Raw genomic sequence first — 21,797 nt, forward strand, 5'->3', positions numbered from 1 at the left:
ATGAAGGATAAAATGAATTTATAATAGATTATATTGAAAACATTTAAATTATATTCGTAACCTAAAACTTACCGTAAAATAATGTAGTACAATGTTCAGTTAATAGTATTTTGTTGGGGGTTTCCACAAAGAAGAACAAAAACATGTATAGAAGATGTGTAGTAGTTTATTACATTCCTTAAAAAAATTGCATGTTAACATTACACTGCTGAAAATTAATAAGAATTAGTCCTTACAAATTTTTGTTCGTTACACATCTACATCGTAATTATAATTTAAATACTGTAAATAAGAACTTTTAAATTATTTTTTATATAATATTACTAAATTCATCTTGAATAAAAGAACTATAGAATTTTAATTAAAGGCAAAATATAATTACTCATGTTCATAACAATACTTTTTAATGTATTGTGGTTGCTAATGACCCTAATGAGTTGATGCAACAGTAAAAATTAAATAAAAAAAAAAAATACTTTTTAACAATTTTTCATATAATATATGTACATTCTCTTCAGTCATAAATATTATTGAGCGAGTACATAATTCTGTGCATATTTTCAGTATTGAATTGTCATAAATTACACTTATTATTTTTAGCGATTACTTGTTGATTATAATTGCATTTTACTGCAATATTATTTACAATTTCACGGTAAGGGAAATTTATAGGGAGACGAAGAGCAGGGTGAAGGTGGGGGGGGAGGTAGGGGAGGGTTTTTGGACGGCGAAGGGGTTGAGGCAAGGGTGCCCCCTGAGTCCGACGCTCTTCAATTTGTTAATAGCGGATGTGGAAGAGGAGATGAGGAAAGGAAGATGGGGAGGGGTGGAGGTAGGGGGGAGGAGAGTGTGTGCGCTGGCGTATGCGGATGACCTGGTGATGGTGGCGAAGGACGAGGAAGAGATGGGGAGTATGATTAGGCGGCTCGAAGGGTACCTGGATAGAAAGAGGTTGGAGGTTAATGTGGAGAAAACGAAGGTGGTAAGGTTTAGGAAGGGGGGAGGAAGGGAGAGGAAGGTGGAGTGGAGGTGGAAGGGGAAAAGGATAGAGGAGGTGAAGGAGTTTAAGTACCTGGGGTACGTGTTCAGGAGGAACGGGGGTCAGGAGGCGCAGGTTAGGGATAGGGTGAGAAAGGCGGGGGTGGTAATGAGGCAGGCATGGGGAATCGGGAAAAGGAAGTTTGAGAGGGACTGGGGAAGGAGGATGTGGCTGTTCGACACGTTGGTCTGGACGGTGGCGGGATATGGGGCAGAGATTTGGGGGTGGAGGGAGAGGGAGGAGATGGAGAGGATGCAGGAGAGGTATATAAGGTGGTCATTGGGGGTGGACTGGAGGACGCCAGGATATATGGTAAGGGAGGAGACGAAGAGGAAAAAGTTGAGGACGTGGGCGGGGGGAAGGGCAGGGAGATATGAGGAGAAACTGAGTAGGGGAGAGGGAGGGGAGTTGGCTAGGTGGTGCCTGGAAGAGATAAGGGAAAGGGGAAGGGAAGGGGGAGAGGAATTGTCGGCGTGGGAGAGAGACAGGTTGGGGTGTAGAGGGTTGGGAGGATTGAGGGGAGGAGAGGGAGGGGCAAGTGGGCGAGCGGGCTGGGAGGGATGGGAGGAGGAAGATGGGAGGAGGCAGGAAGAGGAGAGATGGGGAAAAGTGGTGCAGTCGAGGTATAATAGGTGGTACAGGGAGTTGGTGGGACGGGAGTTACCGGGGTACCTGAAGGCAGGGTGGGGAGAAGTGAGGTATGGAAGGCTAGCTAGGTATAGGATGGGGAACGAGATGAGGGGGGGGGAGGTACTGGGGGGATGAGGAAGAGAGGAGATGTAGGGTATGTGGTTGGGAGGAGGAGACATGGGAGCACGTTTTGGAGAGATGTACGGGGGATGAGGCAGAGGGGAAGGGGATCGGGGAAAGGATAAGGGAGATTTTGGACGAGGGAGGGGGAGGGGAGGGGTGGATAAAGAGGCTGGAGGTCAGGAGGAAAGAGAAAGAGGTGGAGAGGGGGGAAGGGGGGGATGAGGGGAGGAGTGAATGAAGGAATGGAATGCAAGGGCGGAAATGGAAGTCGACGGCGGGGAGGGCGAGCGGGGGTGGAGGAGTGGGAGAGAAGGGAGGAGGGAGAGAGCGAGTAGCGTAAGGTTAGGCTAAGAGCGTGCGGCGAAGGGAGATGAGAGAGAGAGAGAGAGAGAGCGAGTAGCGTAGGATTAGGATAAGAGCGTGCGGCGAAAGGAAATGAGAGAGAGGGGAAAAGCGGCGGGGGGAGGATGTAAGGGCAGTGAGGAGTAGAGTAAGAGTAGAATAAGTAGGATAAGTAGGATAAGTTAGATTAAGGGAGAGATGGAAATGTAAGGTGGGGAGGAAGTGTAACCCTAAGGGGAAGCAGGAAATAAATCTATCTATTTACAATTTCACACCATCCTTTGATAATTTGTTAATATACTTTTTATCAAATAAATATTCTTTTGATAATAAATATCGATGATGTGCATTTTATGCACTTTTTATTTAATTATTATTTCTCATTTATTTTGCAGACTTTGAAAAAGATAGTTACCTCTTCGAGCAATAAATCTAAATAGATAGAAATCTAGATTAGTCAAACTTCTTATTTAATTTGTTGATTTTCATTAGTGCTGTTTTAGCAACTTGTAATATAAAATTATATTTATATCATTACTTACGTATTTTTAAAAATATTCTATAAATGTAATAGACGTTTATATTTATATTAATTTATAAATTAGTACATTTCATATATTTTCGTGTAAAAAATAACAAAGAACAAAAAGCTATAAAGTAAAAATCGTGTACATTTTTGAATTTGATGCTGTTCTAATATAAGGGCAAGCAATAGATTAATTTAAGTAAATTTATTGGCTAATCAAACAATAAATAATTGGGTGTGACCTAACATTAACCAAAAAGAGATTTACGACCAGCTAACTACACTTTCCTGGAAACAGTAAGACTAGAAAGGGTTAACATAACGCCATAAAAATTCTATTCTACACTTACGGTTAAATATTTTAAAACAATCTTAAAGAATTTTGAATATCAATAACATCCATTCTATGTACCATTTTTTATCACCGATTACGTATATTATTACCTCGAATAATTTTGATAATATTTGTAACTTATGACAAAGAAATACGCACAGGGATTTATGAACTAGTTGTTCGATAATACATTATACAGCAATGTTATGAAGTTCTAAAGGACCCCGCATAGATCTTATGAAAAATGACCCCCGGTTAAATTGGCTGAACTTTTGATATGATGTAGTTCATTATGTCTTGATGAAAAGTTCCAATGGGCCCAAGCTTGTAAATTGAACAGTTTCCCGAGATATAGGGGATACAAAGTCAATAATAGTGCGTCTTATTCTAGACTACCACGTTTAAGCATATTTGAGTGTAAGAAGCACTGTTCTGCTGTACACTGTCCATTTATTTGACCCCTTAAAACTCAATAGTAGTACCCTTTACCTTCCGTAGTAGGTAAACCCTACTACGGAACCCTAAATTTTTATTTAAGTACAAACAAAAATAGTGTAACATAACCAGAAACGAAACCAAGACGCAGAATGGCGAAGTTTTTTTTATTGATAAATACCTTGTAAATTATTAATCATTTTCGCACACAGCCAAAAATGAATCAACTATTTATCAATTTATCATTCTACATACTTCCATTTAAATCTCACACAGACTGGTGGTTTCAATTACCTTTCAAATATGGTATATTACTTTTGAGGCACTAAAATACTTTTATCAAGTACATTTAGAAGTATAATTAAAAACACATAAAACAAAATATGCATTAAAATTAACTAACATATTTTGTTTAAACATTCTTGTTTCATGTAATGCATACATTTAAAAACTCATTCCATAAAAAGAAAGTTTGTCCGGAAACATTTATCTGGTACTATACTATATTTAAAAATGTATCAAGTTTATTTAACTTCTTGATATCGACCTGAATATAAATATGCCCCATGATATACATCCGAATAAAAATTTCTTTGCTATTGTTTCTTGTAAATTTGATCAACTTTGAATAAAGCTTAATAAAAATAACTTTATTTTCTTGCAATACCAATCGCTTCATGAAATACAACAAAACTGTAGTTGTACGAGTTTATTTTGAGTCACTATACTTTTGTCCAGCAATGTATGTATACAGGGTGTTCGGCCACCTCTAGCAAAAATTTTAATGAGCGATAGTAGAGGCCAAAATAAGACGAAAATCAAGAATACCAATTTGTTGATGGAAGCTTCGTTAAAAAGTTATTAACGTTTAAAGTGCCGCCCTTACTGAATTTTTTTCTCGAAAATGCGCAAGATTTCGGGGGTATGTCTATTCACCAAAAATGACTGTAATTGAACCCTACAACCGAAAATAATTTTTCCACAACGATTTGCAATTTTTTAATTTTCTCGATTAATTTCACACCTTCTCTATTTTTTTTCTCGAAAGTGGGCAGGATTTCGTGGGTACGTCTAATGACAAAAACTGATTGTAATTGACCCCCGCAACCGAAAATAATTTTTCCACAACGATTTGCAATTTTTTTTCTCCGTTGAAAAATTTAGGCACCTAATTGGATTTTCAGTAAGGAATTTTTTTCTCGAAAGTGCGTACGATTTCGGAGGTATGTGTAATGATAAAAAATGATTGTAATTGATCCCCGCGACCGAAAATAATTTTTTTAGAACGATATGAAAAATTTTTTTTCGCCGAAAAATTTCACCACCTACTCGATTTTTTTTCTCGAAAGTAGATAGGATTTCGAAGGTATGTGTACTCACCAAAAATGATTGTAGTTGACCCCCGCAACCGAAAATAATTTTTCCAGAACGATTTGAAATTTTTGAATTTAATTGTTAATAACTTTTTAACGAAGCTTCCATCAACAAATTGGTATTCTTGATTTTCGTCTTATTTTGGCCTCTACTATCGCTCATTAAAATTTTTGCTAGAGGTGGCCGAACACCCTGTATAACCAATAAAATTAATTTACTGCAATATATTTGTTATTTTACTAAACTGGTATAGCAAGAGACCTCTTGTTACATGACGCGTAGCCACTGTATCCGACTGAACATCAACAACAACTTCGATGTTGTTACGTGCTTACTATTCATTTTTCAACTTATTATCTTGCTGGGTACATAAGTATTTACTTACTTTAATGATTAAAAAAAATTAAATTAAGAATTAAATAAAGAAATAAGTTTTTTGATTTTAATCATTCATTATTTATCTAAATAATATAGGTTACACTGAAAATAGTTTGCTAAACGATGATAGAAACGAGTTTTTAAGATATGTAATAATAAAGACTAGAAAGAGAATTTTTCGAACAATAAAGTATTATGAAAGGTACAGTGAAATATACAAGGTGTTCGGCCACCCCTGGAAAAAATTTTAATGTGAGATTCTAAAATAACACGCAAATCAAGAATATCAATTTCTTGATTGAGGTTTCATTCAAAAGTTATTAAAAAATTTCAAACCACTCTGGAAAAATTATTTTCGGTTGCAGAAGTCAATTACAATAATTTTTGGTGAAAAGACATGCATCCGAAATCCTAGGCACTTTCGAGGAAAAAATTCGAATAGATGCAGAAATCTTTCGGTGAAAAAAAAACTTTGAAATCATTCTAAAAAAATTATTTTTAGCTTGAGGGATTAATTACAATAATTTTTTATGAATACATACCCCCGAAATACTATCCACTTTCGAGAAAAAAATTCATAACTGAAAATATAACGTCAAGCCAGAAAATGCGTATCTTTAAAACATCATAACTTTTGAACGAATTGGACAATTTTAAAGTTTCAAAAGGCAAATAACGCATATTTTAGTGAAGAAGGTGTCGGAATTCCAAAAATATTCGAAAAGTTGCTTCTTAACCCCGTAACGTAAGGAAAACCCCATAAAAATGGTCCAATTTTCAAACAGCCATAACTCCAACAATAGTGAGTGTATCTCATTGAAATTTTTTTCTGAAGTAGAGTTCGTGAGTACCTACAAAAATGTTTTTGTAGGTACTCATGAGGGTACCCTCCGAGTCCCCTTCAGGAGTCAAAATAAACAAACGCCAAAACGGTAAAAAATGGTTCTCTTTTTCAATGTACAAACATGAAGCACCGTTGACATTAGCATTACCCAGTATGCAGCACCACGAAGAGGTTGCTCGATCGGATTTTGCACACCATGTGGCCCTGAAAAGGGTCGTTTTTATAGTTCTCTCTATTCGGCCATAAAAAAATTTCAACATCCATATTGTCTTGATGCTCTCTATTAGGAGCATCTCTGGTCGTATTTAGAACATTGCTATCCGAATATTTGGCATGCCTTTCATGACGAGCAAATCCTAAAAACCTTAAAACACTTGCAATATGTGCGCATGTACCCAATGTTTTGGCACCAAATTGACAGGTGCAGTAGTAACCATTTATTACTTCTTCTTCTTCTAGTTCCAGTTCATTATTGGAAATGTGAGAAATAAGAACTTGATGTTTGGTACAATTCCGAAATTGTGAATAAACTTTTAGTCTTCTAAGGCTGATATCTACCAACGAAGTGTCAATCTGCAATTCATCGTATGCAGCATCATTTGTTGCAGCAGAGAGTCAGGGGATCAAAGGGTAATATTTAAGCGCCCATAGTACTAGTATTGAGTTTTAAGAGGTCAAATAAATGGACAGTGTACAACAGTGCTTTTTACACTCAAACATGCTCAAGCGTGGTAGTCTAAAATAAGGCACTCTATTATTGACTTTTGATCCCCCGTATCTCTGAAACTGTTCAATTTACGAGCTTAGGCCCATTGGAACTTTTCATCAAGACATAATGAACTACATCATATCAAAAGTTCAGCTAATTTAACCAGGGGCCATTTTCCATAAGGTCTGTACAGGGTCCTTTATATTTTTTATATTATTTTATCAAATAATCACTGAAATGCAATTTGATTTATTAAAGAATCTTTTTAAAATCTTAGTTCAAATCACATATTAAACGTTATCAATTATTTCATAAATAATCGTGATAGTAAAATTGATCAAATTTGAAAAAGGATTGAAAAAATTAATTGACTTAGTTTAACTTACCTCCCGTGATGACTGATTGATTATGGCAGTTGTGACACAGATCGCTCTGGGAGTACCAGCCCAAGTGGTAAACCAGAAATTAATGAAAACGAAAGATAGCAATTAATACACAGGAAGTAAAATAAAAATAATTACTATCTCTTTCTTATATACTTTGTATGTAAGCCAAAATAGATCTTTATAATTATTATTGTATTATTATCAAATATATTGCACATTTTCAAAATTTTCTTATAAGCTGTAGAAATGATTAATAATGAAAGCATTGAATGATATACTATGCGTTCCTGTCCTTCTAGTATTTCATGAATTATAATCCAGAATACGTGATTTCATCAGAAAAAAATAAGTGTTGAATGTGACACAAAAAACTATTTTGAAAATAAAAAGTTGCTTACGAATTTGAATGTAATAAATAAATAAAATTACACGTGATAATGCAAGCTACATCTAATTCAACACGTAGCTGTATAAATGATCCAAAATCAAATTCCTTAATTATTTTAATTAAAGTGAAACCCATTTATTTCTTTTTATAGATCCCACTTGAGAGTATATTACAATATTAGCTTCCTTACATTTATCTAATTCTGTTTTCCTATTGCATATTATTGAAATATTAAAAATAAAGTGACATCTTGGACTTGTAAAATGTATTACTTCACAAGGTACAACAAAGCTTACCAAATAGTATGCTAAAGATAATTGTAGTTTGAACTAGATGTAACAAATAACAAATTTACTTTTGCTGTAATTTTTCCTAAGAAAAAGAAATAATTGTTAAGTGAACAACAGAATTCAGGAGAAATATTATAAAACATTATATATCATGCACACTCTGCCATTCACGGCCCTATATCTAAACAAATCAATCTAATATTCCTACCTGCAGTTGTACAACAGAGGCTAGCAAGAAGCCTAGCAAAGCCTAGCTCGCTGCGTAGTTCAGAATCCTTTTGCTCTGCTACCTGCCCGTTTTTTAGCTTCTTCTTTCATTTTCCACTCTTACTGCTAATATTCAACACTAAATATCTGCCAGATTAATCTAGCTACGCTACCCCTTGGATGTTGAATGTATATTAATTATTCTCAAAATCGAAGACTCTACCTCGCTAATTAATTGTTGCTCTTTCACTTTACCACCTGACACTCACGCTAAACTTACTAAGAAAATAAACATTTCTCTAATAAATCTAGTATCTTGAACGGCGTGATGAGCTAAAATAAACTTATGTGAAAATTAGAAAAATCAATTTTAAATAATATATAAGCACAACATAATTAGAATTCGTTTTATTGCTCTCAATGAGTATCAAAACTGTACTTATAATCAGTGCTGTACAATATTTGAATAAATACTCTATATGGAAGAAATTCATTATTATGTATAATGAAAAGAAAGAACATTCCCGTTTCGTAGTCCAGTGAAGTATTGCAACGCAAATAAATGTGATAATTCACTGAATTAATAAATGCTGAGCAGATAAACAAATATTCAAACAATTTATAGAATGTATATTTGAAAAGCATTCGAAAATGTCTTAAATAGTAAATTTCAATAATACAGTGCTCTTGAGTTAAATGTGCGTTACTCAGGGCCTAAGAGGCACATTTATCATAAAGGGACCATGTTCTTTGTGTTTTATCACATGGTGGAATGCAGAAAAAGATAGAAAGCGAAAGATGAAGAGGAACTGAGGATCGAGTTCGGTCTCCACGTATAATGAGGAAAAAGGAACTTTTTTTGTTTCATGTTCTTTTTGCATAAAATTGTTTTTAATATATTCATCTCATTTCTCTGATTAAAATGAGACCAAACACAACATAATTTGAATAATACTTATATGTATTGAAGTAAATTTCAACGCAACTCGTTACATATTCAGTTAATTGATATTTATCCCGATATAGAAATTCTAGTATGAAATATTTTTACGATACGAATGCTAATGGCAAAGCTCAAGACGATCCTTATTTTCATTCACATTTACTGTAATGTAGGCAATAATTTTTAAAATTAAATATCAGATTAAAAATTATTATACTAAAAGTTAAATCATTTGAGTTTATGGCTTGGCAACGGCATGACGAGCTTAACTCGTCGAATAAGTTAATAAACTCGACTTTTTAATGAAATAGATTAATAAAATATAAATTATTTCGAAATAAAGTATCTTAATACATATATAATACTTCAAAATTATGTTTTCTATGTTACTAATTTTATTCTGTGTTTGTACATAGATAAGTAACACTTTCTTAAGAGGTTATACCACCTTGGCGGTTTCAACTTAAAAACAGTGTGCAAAAAATTTTAGTACAAAATCAGCAGAAATTACAAAAATATGGTATATGGAGTAAAAGTCTGCACGATATTTTTCTACCCCAAAAATAATAAAATGCATAAAACGCAAGGATTTATTAGAGGAATGATTAACTTCATCTTCTATCTAGTAAACTTTTTCAATGCAGTTTTGTTTTTATCCTTGAAATAGATATTGGAAGTGTAAGTGCATAAGAACATATTGCTGGATTCAAAGCGTGGGAGTATACAGGGTGTTCGGCCACCTCTAGCAAAAATTTTAATGAGCGATAGTAGAGGCCAAAATAAGACGAAAATCAAGTATACTAATTTGTTGATGGAGGCTTCGTTACAAAGTTATTAACATTTAAAGTTCCGCCTGAATCATGGCAACCATCGAGCATATGCGTAAGCGTGGGAGGTCAGGAGACGATGTATTACAGGAACCGAGCTTACCGACTTATCGATCGCCTTTCGTGTCTGCGTCAACTCTCAGGACGGCGAACGTGGTATGTACGTTGAATGAAATCCGACAGCCCCTCGTTTTTGCGTCAACTCCCAGGAAGGTAAACGCATATCGTCGAATAGGATTCAACCTGTCTTATGAACATCCAGAGGGGCATATCAATACTCGCCCGACAAGATGTTCACAGAGAGAGGATGAATGCCTCTTTTAACACACACATTTTTTTCTGTATAAAAATCACCCACACGCGAGCATACACGCATCGCGATTGTCCCGTCCGCGAATGTCCACGTGTATGTGCACCGCGAGTGTCCACAAATAAATACTGTTGCTCACGAACCATCATACTTTTTTTCCAAAAAAAAACCGCACGCGAGCATACACGCACCGCGATTGTCCCGTCCGCGAATGTCCACGTGTATGTGCACCCGATTGTCACGACCGCGAGTGTCCCCAAGTAAATACGGGCATTGTGTGTGTTTATGTTGCATTTTTTCTCGTTCCGCGCCGCGCACTACACAACACAAACCGCGTACCACACACTACACTGCACTACACAACACTACACAACACAACTTAATATAAACCGCGGATTTCGATTCCACGCACTATCGCGCAATAAAAAAGTAAAACTGGAAAAAAATTTATAATTAGTAAATCTGATTAATGACTGAATATTAATTCAGATTGTAGAGTTCGAGAGCTATTGAATGTCCGTATTCGTTGGCGACTGCCTTCGAAATGAGAAAAGACAAACGATGACGAGTGGCGAGAAAAGCAGACACATTATTAAAGTGCCGAACGCGCGGCCTACGAAGCATACATTGTAACAATTTCCATGTACGTTCTGGGTGTCATATTTTAAATATTAAGTAAAAAGAAATATTTATGATCGGGGAGTTTTAAAACGTGTATTTCTGTAAACAAAATTCTGGACATTTTTTTCCATTATCGTACTTATGCCTACATAAGTCGGAAAGTAAAAATGTCGGGGCTTTACAATGTATGCTTCGTAGGCCGCGCGTTCGGCACTTTAATAATGTGTCTGCTTTTCTCGCCACTCGTCATCGTTTGTCTTTTCTCATTTCGAAGGCAGTCGCCAACGAATACGGACATTCAATAGCTCTCGAACTCTACAATCTGAATTAATATTCAGTCATTAATCAGATTTACTAATTATAAATTTTTTTCCAGTTTTACTTTTTTATTGCGCGATAGTGCGTGGAATCGAAATCCGTGGTTTATATTAAGTTGTGTTGTGTAGTGTTGTGTAGTGCAGTGTAGTGTGTGGTACGCGGTTTGTGTTGTGTAGTGCGCGGCGCGGAACGAGAAAAAATGCAACATAAACACACACAATGCCCGTATTTACTTGGGGACACTCGCGGTCGTGACAATCGGGTGCACATACACGTGGACATTCGCGGACGGGACAATCGCGGTGCGTGTATGCTCGCGTGCGGTTTTTTTTTGGAAAAAAAGTATGATGGTTCGTGAGCAACAGTATTTATTTGTGGACACTCGCGGTGCACATACACGTGGACATTCGCGGACGGGACAATCGCGATGCGTGTATGCTCGCGTGTGGGTGATTTTTATACAGAAAAAAATGTGTGTGTTAAAAGAGGCATTCATCCTCTCTCTGTGAACATCTTGTCGGGCGAGTATTGATATGCCCCTCTGGATGTTCATAAGACAGGTTGAATCCTATTCGACGATATGCGTTTACCTTCCTGGGAGTTGACGCAAAAACGAGGGGCTGTCGGATTTCATTCAACGTACCACGGTCGCCGTCCTGAGAGTTGACGCAAACACGAAAGGCGATCGATAAGTCGGTAAGCTCGGTTCCTGTAATACATCGTCTCCTGACTTCCCACGCTTACGCATATGCTCGATGGTTGCCATGATTCAGGCGAAACTTTAAATGTTAATAACTTTGTAACGAAGCCTCCATCAACAAATTAGTATACTTGATTTTCGTCTTATTTTGGCCTCTACTATCGCTCATTAAAATTTTTGCTAGAGGTGGCCGAACACCCTGTATACAAAAGAAACAAGAATTGCAAAAAAACAAACTTAATTATCTCGAGAAAATACTTCAACATTAAAGGAAGAATCCTATTATGATTCAGAAATAGCTATTTTTCTCAAAACTATATTTTTCAACCGGTTTTTATGAAATTTAAAATCACCGTTCATAAATAAAACAGCTCTCGTGTGAGGTATAATATTTTAAATATCGTAATTAATTTTCGGGATATTAATAAAAAATGATTGATGAAAACGCTTATTCTCTGAAGATATACGTTACACAATAGGGAATACCATAAGAAACAATACTGTTACTCAGTTTTTGACTTTGCAGCATTATAATAGACGCTACCACTGACACCAATCTTCTATTGCGCACGCAGAGTTCAAAATAAAAAATATATTTTAAAAGCGTATTCAGCGTAAAAAAGCGCAAAAAAATTATTCAATCAAGCGTGTAGTATTGTCATAAAAAATTTGTGAAAATATCCTCTGTTTTGACACCACCAAGGTGGCATAAGCCCTTAATAAAGATATATACAAAAAATAAATGCGATAAACAATTTTTTAAATAGTTATAAATGTTCGTGTACGAAATTGCGTATTTTGCCAACGCTCTTGTGTTCAGCACTTTTATTGATTATCTGTAAATCGAATTCACTTTTCTTATCTAGCCCTAAAATAAAGAAATATCTATTACTGAAATCTAAGCAGAGTAAGATCTCATTGCCAATCCCCAGATGTGAGATTTGAAATGTTATGTTACACTCAGCACTATCAATAATGACCTCTTCTACTACGATTAAAATTTTATGAAATTTCACGAATTAAAAATCTGTTATACCAATGGATTAATTTTCAATAATCATAACGTTGTTTCGAACTATAATGCAACAAAAGTACAGAATTCCAATGAAAATAAAATTATATTATTTAAATTATTTATTTATTTATTTGTTTATTTATTTATTTATTGTCGTTTTGTACAACACTGATTAATTGCTTTACCTTCAAAAGTGGATTTAATTAAGAGGGATACGAAGAAAAACTAAAGAACAGACTGTGTTGCATTTATTGAGAAATATCTATCTTTATATTCAGAAATAATAAGGACATACTTTACATACCATTAAAGATTAAATATTGTTTTATTCATTTCTCATTAAACGCGATTCGAAAATAATATTAATTATATGTAACGGCAATTTTTAATCATATGATTACTTTCATTTTATTTGTCACATTCTTTTGCTATTATTTGAAAAATTTACTGACAAATGTTCTGTATGTATGTATACGGATAATGCATTTTTAATACTTCTAGCATATGTAACTTGCAACAGAGCTTTGCGTATGAAATACCCAATTCAACGTATCCCTTCATTCATAAATCCATATATCTTAATCCTACATATTATTAGAACTATATAAAATTGGTCACAGGTTTTCATTATGTACAAATTATTTAATACTGTGAATACATATAAATATGAAGCCTGTAATAGTGCTTTCATTGACTACACAATTGGCAGAGGATACAAATATGTTGTTCTTCTATTATACATAGTGTTCGAAACTCGTCAATAATGTCATTATATATCAATTAGATGTGCCCTTATCAATCTAGACAACTATGCTTCCCTATTCTTTTATCTCATAGAAGGTTCTTGTACCTCACACTTATCCGATACTACTGAAATTTGTATATTTAAATTAAAGAGTGACATGGAAAAGGTTCTGGTCATTTTTATTAGCTAACTCTTAAAACATTACAACTTAAAAAATAATAATTAGTTAATCTAGGTAGCCTACAAAAATGCTAACTGATATTCGTGCTATCTGATTTTCCTTTATATTCTTTGATTCGTTTCATATTGACACATTTTCTTCATGCATTTCTCGTTTTATCCTGAGATTTTTGGTCTATACAAGAATCACCTTTCTTATTATGAAATAAAAGTCTGCATCAACGTAGTAAAACCTAGATTCTTACATGGACCACTATTTCAATACATTTTACTAAATTAGAGAAACAATCGTGCTCTCCAATGTCTATTGCATAATCCTATATCTGTAATCTTTTTCGAAAATGTTACAGAAACGAATGTAGCAAAGTATTACATACTTTAATATTTGGATGGCACGGATGTATCCCTAGACACAGCAATTGAATGATCAAATTAATGGGTCTCTTGTTTTCTAATGGTGACGCCAGTTTAATGTTAATAATTATTTACTTTTTTTCTCGGATATCATATGTGCTACACAATACGTGCAAGCACAGTCTAGAAGATTGTGATGCAATATTTTCACATAAATGGTAGAATATGTAAAATATATATGGTAGGTGCTAGATACCAAAAGAAATACAAGCAAAAACCTCCCTCACTGTGATCTAAGAGATGACGCTTCTCTGTCCTGTATCCTGATTGTCCTGCCTGCCTGGTCTTGTCTCTAGCCTTTCATAGCCCTGCCTGCTCCAATACTAAACAGTACAGAAGTACTGGCGACTAGAAGACAAGTAGAAGGTTCACCTGAGGTTCAAAAGTTATAAATCTATTAGTTCAGATGATTGAAAATACTCAAACTGTAAAAATCTATAAATTTTGAGCTAAATATCATGTGCTATGTTATTTTCTATCACTAGAAAAGTAGTGTTACGTGATATTCGGTATTATGAATCTATTATTATAAACAACGATGACATGGACCATTATTTTTCCACTTGCTTTAAAATATTTAAAAATTACAAGATAAGACCAATAATAAACCTTGCTCATTATTGGAGATCTAACTTGATTCAATCGAAATGATAATAGAGAACAATGTAACAACATTTGGCCTTTTAACAAATATGTAAACAAGTTTTCTAACTTAACTCTGCTTAAAATGTATTCAAAACATTTTACTAAATATATTAATACTTGGTACTAAATAAAACTAACTGCGAAATTTGTTTATAACATAATAAGTAATCTATGCTTCCTATACTTTCTGTTTATACATATAGCACCGCAGATATGAATTTACTGTTAAAGAGTCATAACTTATTACGTTATCCGTGTATGTACAAAAAAAAACCGAAAAGTTTTGTTTAATTTTATGAAGACAAAAGTATTCAAACAGTTCATTATTAATATTACTTTTACCTTATGTATAATAATATATCCCTAATTATATTGAAAGTGTTTCAACAAATCAGTATAATACAAGAAAAAGTAGTATCAATATTCATTAAATAGTAAATAATATTGAATGAATGAACAAATTAAAAAATCATGAATATTATACATATTAGAAATTACGAATAGTTTATTCACAGATAACAGCAGTGCGCATGGAATTATGAATCGAATATGAGTTTAATGTAACTATACAAAAAATTTGCTGTAATTTAGTCACATAATGTTAAAAAAACACAATATAATATGTTTGTCCTAGCAGTATACGTAATCCGATTACGATACTAATTTAGAGAGAAAAATGCTGTTTGCTAATGCACATAATTGCATTTAATACTCTTGTTTTGTTAATTCCTGAAAATCTCATTAAAATCAGCACATTTTCGCATTCGCGATTGTAATCAGTCTTACAAATACAAAGTAATCATACATACACTTTTACTTGAAATTAGCAATTTCTTACTGGATAATGAGAAATTGATCCAACATATTCTTTAGTAATAAAAACAAATGTACAGTATCCACATTGTATCTAATTTGATATGTACAACAGACTGTGCATTGAAGGTTCCATATACCCTATTTCCAAGCTTGTTCATTAATCTATCTCAATTTAATAATATAAAATTCAATTAAATTGTAAAAAAAAATTATAATATATTATTGTTTTGTAAGTACAAACAAAAATAGTGTAACATAACCAAAAACGAAACCAAGACGCAGAATGACGAAGTTTTTTTTATTGATAAATACCTTGTAAAGTATTAATCATTTTCGCACACAGCCAAAAATGAATCAACTATTTATCAATTTATCATTCTACATACTTCCATTTAAATCTCACACAAACTGGTGGTTTCAATTACCTTTCAAATATGGTATATTACTTTTGAGGCACTAAAATACTTTTATCAAGTACATTTAGAAGTATAATTAAAAACACATAAAACAAAATATGCATTAAAATTAACTAACATATTTTGTTTAAACATTCTTGTTTCGTGTAATGCATACATTTAAAAACTCATTCCATAAAAAGAAAGTTTGTCCGGAAACATTTATCTGGTACTATACTATATTTAAAAATGTATCAAGTTTATTTAACTTCTTGATATCGACCTGAATATAAATATGCATGATATACATCCGAATAAAAATTTCTTTGCTATTGTTTCTTGTAAATTTGATCAACTTTGAATAAAGCTTAATAAAAATAACTTTATTTTCTTGCAATACCAATCGCTTCATGAAATACAACAAAACTGTAGTTGTACGAGTTTATTTTGAGTCACTATACTTTTGTCCAGCAATGTATGTATATAACCAATAAAATTTATTTACTGCAATATATTTGTTGTTTTACTAAACTGGTATAGCAAGAGACCTCTTGTTACATGACGCGTAGCCACTGTATCCGACTGAACATCAACAACAACTTCGATGTTGTTACGTGCTTACTATTCATTTTTCAACTTATTATCTTGCTGGGTACATAAGTATTTACTTACGTTAATGATTAAAAAAAATTAAACTAAGAATTAAATAAAGAAATAAGTTTTTTGATTTTAATCATTCATTATTTATCTAAATAATATAGGTTACACTGAAAATAGTTTGCTAAACGATAATAAAAACGAGTTTTTAAGGTATGTAATAATAAAGACTAGAAAGAGAATTTTTCAAACAATAAAGTTATTATGAAAGGTACAGTGAAATATACATGGTGTTCGGCCACCCCTTGAAAAAGTTTTAATGGGAGATTCTAAAATAACACGAAAATCAAGAATATCAATTTCTTGATTGAAATTTCATTAAAAAGTTATTAAAAAATTTCAAACCACTCTGGAAAAATTATTTTCGGTTGCAGAGGTCAATTACAATAATTTTTGGTGAAAAGACATACATCCGAAATCCTAGGCACTTTCGAGGAAAAAAATTCGAATAGATGCAGAAATCTTTCGGTGAAAAAAAAACTTTCAAATCATTCTGAAAAAATTATTTTTAGCTTGAGGGATTAATTACAATAATTTTTTATGAATACATACCCCCGAAATACTATCCACTTTCGAGAAAAAAATTCATAACTGAAAATATAATGTCAAGCCAGAAATGGTTCCCTGAAATTTCATGCGTATCTTTAAAACATCATAACTTTTGAACGAATTAGACGATTTTAAAGTTTCAAAAGGCAAATAATGCATATTTTAGTGAAGAAGGTGTAGGAATTCCAAAAATATTCGAAAAGTTGCTTCTTAACCCCGTAACGTAAGGAAAACCCCATAAAAATGGTCCAATTTTCAAACAGCCATAACTCCGACAATAGTGAGTGTATCTCATTGAAATTTTTTTCTAAAGTAGAGCTCATGAGTACCTACAAAAATGTATTAAACAACTTTTTTATACAGCGTCAAACAAATTTATTACAAATGAAAAACGAATTTTTAAGAAAAATCGACAGAGGGTATTATAGGTAGGGTAGGTGCCTAAATTTTTCGACGAAAAAAAAATTTCAAATCGTTCTGGAAAAATTATTTTTGATTGCGGGGGTCAATTACAATCATTTTTGGTAAATAAACATACCCCCGAATTCCTACACATTTTCGAGAAAAAAATTCTTTACTGAAAATACACTGTGTGGCCAGAAATGTTTCCCGGAAACTCCATGCGTATGTTTAAAAAATCATAACTTCTGGACGGATTGAAGGATTGCAACGATTCAAAATTCAAACAATGCGTATTAATGGAGCTCTAGAACCCCAGAAAAATGTCTACTCGTATACCTCGCCTGTGGTCAGAACTACCATCGCGCGCACGCAGCTCTTCACAGATTGCAGTTCTACAAGCGGAACTTTGAACGTTAATAACTTTTTAACGAAGCCTCAATCAACAAATTAGTATTCTTGATTTTCGTCTTATTTTGGCCTCTAGAATCTCCCATTAAAATATTTCCCAGGGATGGCCAAACACCCTGTATATTGTGTTCCTAGTCTTAACCTCTTCACGCCCTTGACCACATATGTGGACGTTTAGTTTTTTTTTTTATAATTATAGTTGCGGTTAATAATAAATAGACGCCCCCCCCCCCCAAAAAAAATATATGTGTTTGTATTCATTTCACCGTTAATTTTCATTCCCAACATAAATGTACGTTCAATTTTGTGAGTAACTGTATATTCTGATAAGACGAATGAAGACAAATATTTTTGGGAAAAATTCATCGACATTCATAGATTACACGCATGCATTGTGGATATCAAAATATATACGTATTCAAATAAAAACATGCGGAATGTTTTCCGTACACTTTGCGACAAGTTCTTGGAATACAGCATGTTCACATATTTTTGTTTGAATACGCAGATATTATGTACAGTTGCCCACAAAAGTATTAATAAAAGTGATACTTTGATAATTTCAACTAAAATTCGGCATTTTTAGAATTTTAATAATTTTTTAAAAATCGGTTTTCACACACATGCATCCCATTGGGGAAAATATCCCTGATTTTTTCATAATGTTCTATCGAATAAAATAAAAGACATAGAGCAGCAATTGTAAATTACGTTTCACCCTGTAATTACCTCCCTGTAGGGATTACCGGATTAAAACTTAACAGAGAGGAGTTTCTCTGGGGAACCTATCGACTGATATATAGTATAAAAGATTTAATTTAGTTTCGGGGCACTTTTGAACTGACTTATCCGGCTATACCCTTTAGATTAGCTTTGAAACAAACAGGAATATCGGTTCACGTTTTAAAATATATCATTCAAATTTCGTTCATTAAATAAGTTGCGTTATTTTTATCATCAGCGTAAAGATTCAATACTTATATTTTATTTAGTGTGTACCAGTGATATACAACAGCTAACGAAAAAATCTGAACTTTACCGGATCCAGAATTATTAAGGTATTTTTACAGAATCTTAGTTAGCCATTGTACATGCAAATATAGCATCCCATAATCTGATGGTTCTGATTTAGAGCGTGCTGCAGTCAAAGGGTTAAATGCAACCGTAGCAGAAAACACATCTCTTCTGAAAATTGTGTAATTCTGTTCACGATGTACCCCTTTGTCTCTTCCTTGGCAACCTTTTAGTTGTCATGAGGTTGTAATACTAAATAGTATTGTTACAGGTGCACGATGATGTAGGAGTACAGTACGCTCATGTTTAATTAACACTCGTACCAATCAAAATTGATAACCTATCACGATGCCATAACAAACAACCCAATAATGTAAAAACAATTTTTTGCCATTATCTTCAAATAAAAAATAAACGCTTTAACAATCCTCTATTTTTGTATTAATTATTTCTGTTTTATTTCATTAACGTCCTGCTTTCATAAATAACAACAATTTGACTAGTGTATTGAAATATTACTACTAACCTACGAACTCCGCAAACTGAATTTATTCTTATTAAATCTAACCAAAATTAAAAAAAGATTACTGACTGGCCATTAGACTAAGCAGCTAAAACAATCATATAATATTGTATTTTCTAGCGTGAGCACTAACGAAAATCTAACATAAAACGGCTCAAACCTTCTGAAACATTTAACCTTTGTGTGAAAATATCTAGCTTTTGCTGGGTTGGTATGAATGATGAGTTGGTATGATTGGTGAGAAGGAAAAAAAACGTGTGCGCGATTGGGAAAAGAAAGAAGAAGCGTTTTGTAAGCGAGGTGCGATGTAAAAAAAATTAAAATAAAAAAACCCAACAGAGGTTATGGGCCCAGTACCCACGTGGCGTCAGAAAAGGAAAAGTAAGATTATATCGTTATCGTAAAAATACACGAAAGCAAAAATGTTACAAACAACTACTAAATATTTGCCACTGTTCGATGGAGAACATTTCTCAAACTGAAAATTTAGGGTGCTGGCAATATTAGAAGAAAGAGGGGTAAGAAAAGTCGTGGAAGATCCTGATCCCACAGGTGCCACTTACACTAAAGATGATAGTGTAGCTAAAGCCATCATAATACAGTGCATAACTGATAAGCACTTAGAATATGTGAAAGACAAAGAACATGCAAGTGATATGATAAACGCATTACAGAATGTCTTTGAAAGGAAAAGTGTATTCACTAAAATATACATAAAAAAGAAATTATTATCATTAAAGCTAAAAGAAAATGAAAAAATGGAACAACATTTCGTTAAATTCGACTCATTGATAAGAGATCTCGAATCAGCCTCAGGAAGAAAAATTGAGGAAGATGACAAAGTGTGTCATTTGCTAATAACGGTACCAGCCAGTTACGACAATGTAGTCACCGCTATTGAAACGATGACGACAAGTGTTACTTTGGATTTCGTGAAGACTAGACTGCTAGAATATGAACTGAAAAGGGAAGATGTATCTGCAACAGTCGTGGAAAATGAAACAAGTTTCCTGGTATGTTTCGGGTGTGGAAAAAAGGGTCACAAAAGCTATGAGTGTCCCAACAAACACAGAGAAAACAAGTATGAAAGCAGAGGAGGAAAAACGCGTTTCAGTCAAAGAGGCAAACCAAGTCACGCAAAGATGGTTTCACATAATGATGATATAACATTTCTAGCAATAAATGAAAATAATATATGTTTGGAAACAAAGTGCGAAGAAAAAACAGTGACATTTGTCATGGACTCGGGTGCCACTGAGCATCTAGTAAACGAAGAATTAGAGAAAAATATGAAATTCGTGGAAAGGATTTCTCAAGAAATCTTAATAAGAACAGCAAATGATGATATATTAAAAGCAAAGAAAAAAGGAAAACTGTTGCTATTATATAAAGGAAAAAGAATATGCTTAGAAGCTCTTATCGTAAAAAATTTAAGTCACAATCTGCTGTCAGTGAACCAATTGACAAAACGAGGCTTCACCATCACCTTCGATGAAGACATAACAAAAATAAAAGGTAAGAACGTGAGTTTGGTTACAAAGAAGGAAGGGAAAATATACACAATGACGTTCAAAATAAGAAATGAGAGGAACGTAGCATATGGAGCGGAGAACGATTCATCATTATGGCATAGAAGAATGGGTCACCTGAATAGAAAAGGAATGAAGATAATGGAATTACCAGTGGATGAGAATGATTGTGAAACATGCACAGAGGGTAAGTTCACAAGAGTGCCATTTATGAGTTGTCAATATCCTCGATCACGCAGGACTGGTGAATTGCTCCACACTGACCTTTGTGGACCAATAAATCCACCAACCATCAATGGTGAGAGATACTTTCAGACAATTATCGACGATTATACTCACTTCACAACAGTGTACTTGTTAAAATGCAAAGATGAAGCAGTTAATAATATAAAAAACTATGTACAAAGAATCAAAGCACAATTTGGAAACAAAGTGTACAAAATACGCTGTGATAATGGAAAAGAGTTCCTAAATGTAGAATTAAAAAATTTCTGTAATCTTAAAGGAATAAGGATACAAAGTACCATCCCTTACACACCACAACAGAATGGGGTAAGCGAGAGGATGAACAGAACGTTACTGGACAAAGCCAGAGCAATGATGTCAGGAAATGATCTACCGAGGAATCTATGGGGAGAAGCAACAAGGACAGCTGCATTTCTGTTGAACAGATCTCCTACAAGTGCTCTCAAAGAAGACATACCAGCCAAAAGATGGTATGGTCATGTGAATTTAGGAAAAATAAGAGTATTCGGATGCAAAACATGGTCATACATATTAC

The 21,797-nt window shown here is 33.7% G+C and overlaps 2 protein-coding genes across 5 annotated transcripts in view; one reads left to right on the top strand and one right to left on the bottom strand.

Annotated features, from left to right (window-relative positions):
• The first annotated feature begins 694 nt into the window (after positions 1–694).
• Positions 695–2,631, top strand: LOC122403653. The gene has a single exon (XM_043407288.1). The coding sequence runs from the start codon at positions 803–805 to the stop codon at positions 1,802–1,804; it is 1,002 nt and encodes a 333-aa protein (XP_043263223.1). The 5' UTR covers positions 695–802; the 3' UTR covers positions 1,805–2,631.
• A 3,323-nt stretch (positions 2,632–5,954) lies between these two features.
• Positions 5,955–21,797, bottom strand: part of LOC122403652 (heterogeneous nuclear ribonucleoprotein A1, A2/B1 homolog) — a 30,722-nt gene continuing 14,879 nt past the window's right edge. For 2 of the 4 annotated variants that reach the window (XM_043407286.1, XM_043407284.1), the window contains exon 7: positions 12,942–14,450. The gene's annotated coding sequence lies outside the window, so the exon portion shown is untranslated. Of the gene's footprint in view, positions 7,167–12,941; positions 14,451–21,797 lie in introns of those variants that run through there. The other 2 variants (XM_043407285.1, XM_043407287.1) reach the window with 2 other exon arrangements.

Source organism: Colletes gigas, unplaced genomic scaffold (assembly GCF_013123115.1).
Source record: "Colletes gigas isolate AHSC1104 unplaced genomic scaffold, ASM1312311v1 Colletes_gigas_Sc00067, whole genome shotgun sequence".
Taxonomy (NCBI): domain Eukaryota; kingdom Metazoa; phylum Arthropoda; class Insecta; order Hymenoptera; family Colletidae; genus Colletes; species Colletes gigas.

Excerpts from the sequence above, each read along its gene's own strand:
- LOC122403653 (XM_043407288.1), top strand. The coding sequence starts at position 803 with ATGAGGAAAGGAAGATGGGGAGGGGTGGAGGTAGGGGGGAGGAGAGTG.